The sequence below is a fragment of the Otolemur garnettii genome, unplaced genomic scaffold, assembly GCF_000181295.1.
Source record: "Otolemur garnettii isolate 467f Iridium unplaced genomic scaffold, OtoGar3 scaffold00117, whole genome shotgun sequence".
Lineage (NCBI taxonomy): Eukaryota > Metazoa > Chordata > Mammalia > Primates > Galagidae > Otolemur > Otolemur garnettii.
In genome coordinates, this window is record NW_003852512.1 from 3,421,339 (window position 1) to 3,432,043 (window position 10,705).

The following is a 10,705-nucleotide window of genomic DNA, read 5'->3' on the forward strand; positions in this document are numbered from 1 at the left end:
TCTTAGTCATTAAGTTAAGACATTCATACTCTGCTTTCAGAAAGATTCACTTGTACCCTTGTAAGATAAACCATATAGGTGACCCCACCAATCACCCTCCCTTCTCCCATCCACTCCCCTCGCCTCCCCTCTCCCACCCCCTTCCCATATTCTGAGCCTATAATTAGGTTATGACATTCCTATAAAAGCTATGAATTAGTTTCAAAATAGGGCTGTGTACATTGGATACTTTTTCTTCCATTCTTGAGATACTTTACTGAGAAGAACATTTTCTAATTCCATCCATATAAACATGAAGGAGGTAAAGTCTCCATCTTTCTTTAGGGTTGCATAGTATTCCATGGTGTACATATACCACAATTTATTGATCCATTCGTGGGTTGATGGGCATTTAGGCTTCTTCCATGATCCTATTTCTTTTTGTTGAGAAGTTTTTCCCAGCTGCCAGCCAGTCCCTGAATGGGAAAACTGCCTTGAATCCCCCCCTTTCTTTCTTTCTTTTTTTTAAAACATGTTTATTCCATAGACATTACATGTTTTTTTTTTGTTGTTGTTGTTGTTGTTGTTTTGCAGTTTTTTATTAGGCCAGGGCTGAGCTTGAACCCACCACCTCTGGCGTATGGGGCCGGTGCCCTACTCCTTTGAGCCACAGGCACTGCCCCCCTTTCTTATTTTTATTGCTCCCTGTCACTTTCCTGGTGAAACATAGTATTCTTTCCTAGAACATCTGTTCAAAATATGAGTGTCTGCTTACTATTCTTGTTGCCCTCTGTGGAGGAGACACATACATCTAGTTGGCCATCTTGATCCCTTCTCTAATTTGCTTCTTATTTATTGATGTTTTAGGATCCTCTTTTTGTCCATGACCCTTAAGAGTTTAATTATTGTGTACCTTGGGATAGCCTTATTTTGGTAGAATCTCTCTGATATTTTGTGTGCCTGGATAATTCATCTCTTTCTAAAGCTTTGAAAATTTTTCTGCTATTTCTTTGAATCAGCTTTATATCCCTTGCTCTTGTTACTTTCCCTGTCAAACATCAATAATTATTAGATTTGATCTTTTGAGATAATTTTCTGTATCTTGTAGTTGATTTTTGTTCCTTTTTATTACTTTTTTCCCTCTGTGTGTACTCAAATAGGTTGTCTTTGGGTCCATCAGTTCTTTCCTTTGCTTGTTCCACTCTCATGTTGACAGCCTCTATTTAATTTTTGAATTCAACAAATGTATTTCCTAGTCTTGAGATTTCCTTTTTTAAATTATTTTAATGTATTTGTTAAATTTATCTGTTAAATTTTTGAATTGGTTTTCTATGTTTTTGTGATTATGAACTTCTTCAAAATTGCTATTTTGAATTCTTATTCAGAGAATTCACATATTACCATCTTGTTAGAGTCAATCTCTGATTCCTTGCTCAGCATGACTTTGGCTATTCTGTTTTTTTTTTTTTTTTTTTGTGGTGACATAAATTTTAAGACTTTTTTTTCTATTTCTGTGAGGAATGTCCTTGGTATTTGGGTGAGGGATGCATTGACTCTGTAGATTGCTTTGGTAGTATGGACACTTTGACAATATTGATTTTTCTGATCCATGAGCATGAAATATCTTCTCAGTTTTTGTGTGTCCTCTTCAATTTCTTTCATAAATGTTTTATAGTTTTCCTTATAGAGATCTTTCATGTCTTTGGTTAAGGTTATTACTAGCTGTTTTATTTGTAGCTATCACAATTAGGATTACTTTCTTGGTTTCTTTTTTTGATTATTAACTGTTGGCATACATGTATAGAAGTGCTACTGGTTTTTGTATATTGACTTTGTATCCTGCAACTTCATTGATTTGTCATCTCTCAGATCTCTGACTTCAGGGAGCTTGACTGAATGATGACCTCAGTTGCTAAGCCCTGAAATCCTCTGCTGCATTTGCATGAGGCCAAGTTTCCCAGGGGCTGCTCTCAGCCAATGAATGAGCACATTAAGGATCTAAAGCTTCATCTCCTAGGAGATGAAGAGCTCCTCCAAAGGGTGACTCTGCCTCAAGAACTCACGATTGGTCTTGCTGAAGTTTTCTTAGAACTGCTGCAGTCAAAGACATTTCTTACCCAATTTTCCTTCCTGCCTTCTCTCCTCCACAGAAATTAGATCTGTATTATTGTCTGAAAGCTCTTCTAGCCTCTTCTAGCTTTCATTGCCTCCATTTTCTCTCACAGAAGTTTTCTCTAATAAATTCATTTTTGGTATACTCTTCTTCTAGGAGGACCCAGACTAATAATCAACAATTAATTCCCTGATGCATTAACTTTTCCAGTTAAAAAATTTGGGGGTATAAAATAACAAAAGCAATAAAATAAATAGATAATACAAGGAGAAAGATAGGCTGCCAGAATAGAAATGTCAGAGGAAGACAAATGGCAAGATTATTATATGCTTCAAATAGTGATTTTTTAGGGGATGGTACAATAATAACTTGGTTACAGATGCTAAATTAATATGCATATTAGAAACTACCCAAATGTAGTTTCATTAAAACAATTATTTGAAAATGGGAAAAAAATACAATGCTCCTTGATTGGCATAAATTGAAATAAATATAAATGCTTCTTGGTTGGTACAAATTCTAGAAATATTACAATGAATGTAAATCATACCCTTCTGTAGGGATAGGGAATCATTTTCATGGTTGAAAGTGTTTCAAAGTAAAAGATTGTTTTTTTCTATTCTGGGTTAGAGAATGTACATATGTTTTAGAGTTAAAGGCTGAATTCTATACATTATTATAGCTTTTAGGCAGTTGTAAGGTGGTTATTTGGAAGGGAGAAGAGAGAGAAGGGAAGAAGATATAATATAAATTTCTGATGTAGTATTTGGATGTAGTATTTGGTGTTTGGACCCAAACACTCTAGATAGATTGATAACAATTCAGATTTTCTTTTTTTTTTTTTTTTTTTTTTTTTAACAGAGCCTCAAGCTGTCCCCCTGGGTAGAGTGCCGTGGCATTACAGCTCACAGCAACCTCCAACTCCTGGGCTCAAGCGAGTCTCCTGCCTCCGCCTCCCAAGTAGCTGGGACCACAGGCGCCCGCCACAACGCCTGGCTATTTTTTGGTTGCAGCCGTCATTGTTGTTTTTGGCGGCCGGGCTGGGGATTCGAACCTGCCACCTTAGGTGTATGTGGCTGGCGCCTTAGCCGGTTGAGCTATAGGCGCCGAGCCAACAATTCAGATTTTCACAGCTTATTATAAGAGCAGGTTAAACTTCTCAGTAGCTACGTATGACACATATGACAGAGATAAGTTGCTCATATATATATATTTATATTTTTAAAAAAAACATAGAAAAATGAAAAAAATCATTGAAGGCCCTCTGTGTGCATAGCAGTTTTCAAGGAAACAGGGATACTACTAACAGCAAGATAGACACAGAAAGATGTTTGTGTGGTAGACTTGACTTGTCCACAGCTCTGCTGTGCTATTTCTATACTTAAGAAAAATGGAAGTTCACAGTAGAAATGTTCAATTAACTGTTAAACACCCTCGTCAATTAAGAGATCATTTCCAAATCTGATAGATGAGTTCAAAATATCCAATTCATTCTAATCATCAAGCGGAAGAACAGTCTAACTCCCAAGGAGAAAAGAGCAGATAAACATGTAAATGAACTCACAAATCTTTTAGAAGTACTCTGCCTGGAATGGCTGAATATTAATGTACTAAGTTTTCCATGTGTTAAATGAGGAGCTGAATTACAGTGAGCAATGCAACATTCAATGATAATCTAATTATAGTTTATTTTGTAACATTTTTCAATAAGTGCTAGATTATAAGAATAAAACATTGGGGACACAGGTAGGGCAAGAAAAACTGTTGAAAGCTCCACAGACTAAGTTCCATAGCTAACATGAAGCTTATTGAGTATCATAATTACTCATTCATCCTCTTCTACATGGTGCTTGATTCCTTCCTTATGCTGTCTCTATACATTATGACGTTATAATCTTGGAATCCATGTAAAAAATCACCAATGCCAGAAAGCCTTCCCTGACACTTAATCCTTGTGGTGACCATGAGGAATGTACCTTGAGGACTTCATCTACAGGAAGCATAATTAACCAAAGGTCCTAGCTACTGTGCTGTGAAATTCATGTCCATGTTGCTTCAAGGATTCACATCGCATGGATTGCTCCCAGTCAATTATTGAAGACAGCAGATTTGCTAAGGCAGACTTGTTCTAGGGAGACATGGCTCTTCTTTGTTGATAACTTTAGATTGAGGTGTTCCCCAGCAATAGCTTTGTTAAACCTCTTTTAGGCTGCATGGCAGTCTAGAGTGCTACCACTCAACTTTTTCTCTCTTCTCTTTTATTCATGTCAGACTTGTATCATGGTCTAATGACATTCCAAGCCTTTTAATGGCTCCTGTCCTATTTTTTCTCAGAAAGGAATTTCCTCTAACAAAACCCGTGCTCCTTTAATTCTGCCTTGGCATTACTGTTCCAGAAGACTTGAACTAAGACTACCCTTCCTTCTCTGTAGTCTCTCTTGTTGCCTGTTATAATTGCCCTTATGTCAGTCTTGAGTGGCCATGCTTTTTGTTTTCATGTCTTTCATACTGTACTGTGAGATCTTGGAATGGAGAATTGGTTCTGTATTATTCATTATTTTATTCTTGGTGCTTTAGCATGTGTTACATGCATAATCAATGTTTTTAAGGATATAAAAGTATAAATTTATTTTTTTATTTTATTTATTTTATTTTATTTATTTTTTATTTATTTTATAAAAGTATAAATTTATAAATTTATTTATAAATTTGGGGGAATGAGATTACTAAGAGAGAGAGAGGAGAGAATAGAGAGTGAGTGAGGGAAAGATGGGGGTAGGAGAGAGAAAAAGAGTGAGAGGATGGTGTGGCATTCCAAAGAAAGAAAAGAAGAATACCCACCCTTGATCAGTGTTTGTTAGTGGATGACGAATGTACAAAGAGTTGGTGGGAGCCACTGAATCAGAAAGGTTATGATTTCAAATCCTGACTTTAGAGCCATGTGATCCTGGACAGGTAAGTTATTTTAATTCCCGATTCCTTTCCTTCTTAATCTATGAATTGGGAGTGGTGATAATAATATTAGGATCAACTATATAAAACAACAATATTTGATCTTTTTTGAGCTACAAAATTAGTAATTTCCTACAATTCAACCTAATATTTGTCATTTAGGTTTTTTTGAGGATTGAAATGAGAGGATATGTAAACTTGCAAGCTCTAGAAACTGGCCCACTGTAAGACCTTTTTGAAAGTTTGCTATCGTTTGAGTTACCATCATTATTATTAGCTTCAGGGCAGTGCCATAAATGTATTACTTCATTCAAATGTCAGCCACTTCCCCAAGGCAAAGTATGAGTATGAATAACTGCTCACACTCTGTTGTTAGACAATAGATTCAATGTTCATCATCATCTGGTGTACATTCTTAAAAGGACAGTATTAAAGGGACAATATTGTCCCCAGTGAGGTAAATATTATATTTCATTTTATTGTTGTGAAAGAAATACATAAAACTTAAAATTCATCATTTTAACTATTTAAAAGTATATAATTCAGTGGGTTTTAGTATATTTATAGTGTTGTGCAACTGTCACCACTAATTTTAGAATATTTTTATAATCCCAAAAGAAACTGTGTACTTATTGGTGCACACTGCCTATTTTCCCCTTCTCCTGGCCCCTAGCAACCACTCATCTACTTTCAGTTCCTATTTATTTGTTATTCTGGAGATTTCATATAAATAGAATCATATAATTTTTAGCATTATATATTTGGCTTCTTTCACTTAGCATGTTATTTTCAGGGTTCACACATCTTATGGCATGTATCAGGACTTCAATTTTCTTATGGCTGATAAAATACCATTTTATGGATAGATCACATTTTCTTTATCTAGTGGTCATCAGTTATGGATTTTAGATTGCTTTGGGCTACTATGACTAATGCTGTTATGATCATTTGCATACAAGATTTTGTGTGAACCAGTTCTCTTGGATATATACCTGGGCATGGAATTGCTAGGTCATATGGTAACTTTACCTTTAAATATTTGAGGAATTGCCAAACTGTTTTCTAAAGAAGCCATATTGTACTACATGCCACTCGCAATGTATGAGGGTTCTACTTTCTCCACATTCTCACCAGCATTTGTTATTTCCTGCTTTTTCTTTTATTTTTCTATAGTCATCCTAGTGGATGAAAATGGTGTTTCATTGTGGTTTTGACTGGCATGTCTATAACAACAAATGGCGTTGAAAATATTCTCATTAGCTATTTGTCCATCTGTGGAGAAATATCCATTCAAATACTTTGCCCATTTTTATTGTTATTTCTTTGTTTTTTTATTGTTGAGGTATAAGTGTTGTTATATAGTCTATATATAAGTTTTTAAAACCAGATTTATGATATACAAATATTTTCTCCCATCCTATGGATTGTCTTTTTAAATTTGGCTTTTTAATCTATTTTGAACTAATTTTTAGAAATGGCATGAATAAGAGTACAAGCTCATTTTTTTTTTACATGTGGATATCCAGAAAGTTGTCCTAGCACCTTTTGTTGAAAACACTATTCTTTCCGTATTGTATGGACTTTCATATCCTTGTTGAAAATCAGATGACCATATATGTATGTGTTTGTTTATGGGTACTCAGTTGTTTTCCATTGATCTATGCATTTATCCTTATGCTAATACTTCACAGTATTTATTACTGTAGCTTTGTAATAAATTTTAAAATCAGGGAGTGTGAGTTCTCTAACTTTGTTCTTCTTTTTCAAAATTGTTTGGGCTATTCGGGGTCCCTTGAATTTCCATAAATTCAATGTGTGACTTAGCTTGCCTAACATTTCTTCAAAAGAGGCACCTAGGATTTTGACAAGAGATTTTTTTGATTTTGTAAATCATTTGGGGAAGTATTATCTTCTTAATAATAAAAATGCTTTAAATCTATGGATATGGGACGTGCTTCCATTTATTTAGGTCTCCTTTAATTTCTCTCAACAAGTTTTTGAGTCTTCAGTGTATGTCTTAGACTTGTTTTGTTAAATTTATTCCTAAATGATTCCTTTTTGATGTTATTGTTAATAGAATTGTGTTCTAAAATTCATTTTCAGATTGTTCATTGATAGTATATAGGAATATAAATGATTTTGATCTCTTGATTCCTTGTCTTGTAACTTTCCTGTCCTCATTCATTAGCTGTAAATAGTTTGTTATATGTGAATGGAAATAGTTTCACTTTTTCCTTTCCAATGTGGATATCTTTTTTCTCTTTTTCTTGTTAACTGCCCTGGAAAGAACTTTCAATACAACGTCAAAGTGGCAAGATAGGACATCCTTGTTTTATTCCTGATCTTAAAGGAGAAAAGCATTCAGCCTTGCCCACTTAAGTATGATGTTAGCTGTTACTAGGGTTTTTCATAGATGCCCTTTATCAGGTTGAGGAAGTTTTCTTCTTTTCCTAGTTTGTGAAGAGTTTTTTTTTTTTTTTTCCAATGATGGGTCTTAGATTTTTATCAATTTTTTTTTCCTGCATCTATTGAACTATCATGTATTTTTTCTTTTCTCAGTGTAACGTATTACAGTGACTGATTTTAATACGATGACCTAGACAAGAAAATTTATGCATACTATGAGAAAAGGACAAAACTCTATGGTGAGGACTGATGGACATACATTAGGTGAGAGAAGAAACTAACAGAATAAAATCCAGAGTCCCTCAGGCCTGCCAGGTACTAGATGATCTGGCTCCCACCAGTCTCTCTGACTTGAGTTTCTACCATTCATTACTAAGTTCATGCTGCTTGCGATAAACACCACTGAGGGTATTGCTGACCTTCTGAACTGTATGCTCTTCCTATAGGTGACAAACAAGATGTTTGGTGCTTCAAGAAAGAAGTATGCAGAGGGGGTCCATGGTGACTACCAAGAAGAAAACTCTTACTACAGCCAGTCTTCTATGTTTCCACATCAGTCAGAAAAAGATACACTGGCATCAGGTCAGCTGTCTCAGTATGGGGCAAGTTCATATGAGCAACAGGGTGCAATAGGCCTTCCAATGAGGGGGACAAGCAGCAATACACCTCAGTTAATTCGCGGCTTATCACAAGGCACTCAGTTACCGAGCCACGTCATACCAACAACAGGGTTACCAACAGCGTCATTTCACACGCCTCCATTTCCAAGCAGGGGGATTTTGCCTGTGAATCCTAGGAGTATGATGAACTACTCCCAGGCTGGTCAAGGCATTGGAATTCCCAGCAGGACAAATAGCATGAGTAGTTCAGGGTTAGGTACCCTCAGCAGAAGCACGCCAAGTACAACATCTATGACAAAGCAGCAGCCTTCTCAACAGCCTTTCACTGTTAACAGTATGTCTAGATTTGTAATGAGCAGGAATCAGGCATTTGGAATGAATAACTCTTTAGTAAGTAACATTTATGATGAAAAAGATGAAAGTGAAATTATGACAGGATTGCACCTTTCAGATTTTCCAGCATTAGCAAACCAAAACAGAAGGGAAGGAAGTGGTAACCCAAATCCATTAATAAACCCGTTGGCTGGACGACCTCTTTATGTTGGAATGGCAACAAAAACAGCAAATGAGCAATCCCAAGACTTCTCAATACACAGTGAAGATTTTCCAGCATTACCCTGTGCCAGCTATAAAAATCCAACATCAAGTACTGATGACAGTAAATGTAATTTGAATCGGTTTGGTATGATAGCTTCAAGTATAGATATACACAAATTCCCTGGAGATAAAAGTTCAACAACACAAAGTAATAATCAGCAGAAAAAAGGGATCCAGGTGTTACCTGATGGTCGGGTTACTAACGTTCCTCCAGGGATGTTGACAGACCAATTTGGAATGATTGGCCTGTTAACGTTTATCAGGGCAGCAGAGTCAGCCCCAGGAATGGTGCATCTCGCTTTAGGAAGTGATCTAACGACATTAGGCCTCAATCTGAATTCTCCTGAAAATCTCTACCCCAAATTTGCATCACCCTGGGCATCTTCACCTTGTCGACCTCAAGACATAGACTTCCATATTCCATCTGAGTACTTAACAAACATTCACATTAGGGCTAAGCTGGCTGCAATAAAACTTGGCCGATATGGAGAGGACCTTCTCTTCTATCTCTATTACATGAATAGAGGAGACGTATTACAAATTTTTGCTGCAATAGAGCTTTATAACCGTAATTGGAGATACCACAAACAAGAACGAGTATGGATTACCAGGGTACCAGGCATAGATCCAACAATGAGAACCAATGCCTACGAGAGGGGAATATACTACTTCTTTGACTATCTTAACTGGAGGAAAGTAGCTAAGGAGTTCCATCTGGAATATGACAAATTAGAAGAACGACCTCAACTGCCACTCATCTTCAACTACAACCCTGCTCAGCAAGGCTTCTAAAAAAACTTCCCTTTTCCTGGGATATGGCTGTCTTGGCACAATACTCAACATAACTGCAGAACTGATGTGGCTCAGGCACCCCCATTTTAATTCCTTTAGGATCTGGCAATTGGCTTATAAAAAAGGTCACCATTTGAGGTCCTGCCTTACTAATTATGTGCTGCACAACAACTAAATTTGTAATTTGTTTTTCTCTCATTTGAGCACGTTCTGAATTTTTTCATTTGTTTTCTTTTTTGCCAGCAGACAGACTTGGGTTTGTAAAGACAAGCAAGCACACTGACAGAAGTTTACTGTTTAGTTTCTAAAATGTAAAAAAAAAAAAACCAAACCCACAGAAGACTCAACAAAATGAGACCACAAAATTTGCATTGTTCATTGTAGCACTATTAGTAATAAAATAACAAATGTTTGTTCCTTTTGTATGTGAAGATCCTTCTTGTATTTCATTTGGAAAGATAAGCAAGGTCTGCTTCCTTCATTTTACTTCCACTTTTGTTTCTTTTTGTTTTCTTTCTTTTTTTTTGTATTGAGACAGAGTCTTATTTTGTCACCCTCGGTAGAGTGCTGTGATGTCATAGCTCACAGCAACCTCAAACTCTTGAGCTCAAGTGATTCTCTTGCCTCAGCGTCCCAAGTAGCTGGACTACAGACGCCTGCCACAGTGCCAGGCTATTTTTTTTTTCTTTTTAGCAGGCCCGGGCCAGATTCAAATCCACCAGCTCCGGTGCCTGTGGCTGGCGCCCTAACCACTGAGCAATGGGCGACCAGCCTCCCCTTCTATTTTTGAAAGGCAGTTTCATCAAGCGTAACACAAGAATATCTGACTGTTTAGATGAAAGATATTGCCACAATCTCTGGATGGTTTTCCGGGATTGTGTTATTACTGAGCTTCATCTTTCCAGAATGAGCAAAACACTGCCCAGTCTTTATTATGATTTTGTAATAAATGTGTACATTTAAAAAATATATGACCTAGCTTTGCATTCCTGGAACAAACCATACTTTTTCATGGTACATAATCCTTTTTCTATTGTTAGTATTTTATTGAGAATTTTGTATATATCTATAGGAATATAGTCTGCAGTATTATTCTCTTGTGATACCTTTATCATATTAGTACTTTTTTTATTTTTTAAAAAAGTTTAAGAAATAATTTTTCCTTAAATGTTTGAGTTTTTATTTTTTAAAAGAGTTTAAGAAATAATTTTTTCCTTAAATGTTTGAGTTTTTGTTTTGAGGTTTG

At 36.0% G+C, this 10,705-nt stretch overlaps 1 protein-coding gene across 1 annotated transcript; it reads left to right on the plus strand.

The window, feature by feature from the left end:
• Positions 1-7,656: 7,656 nt before the first annotated feature.
• Positions 7,657-9,459, plus strand: LOC100943050 (CCR4-NOT transcription complex subunit 2-like). The gene is given in 2 exon segments (XM_023517697.1): positions 7,657-7,732; positions 7,895-9,459. Coding segments are annotated over 2 exon segments (1,641 nt in total).
• The last annotated feature ends 1,246 nt before the right edge of the window (positions 9,460-10,705 follow it).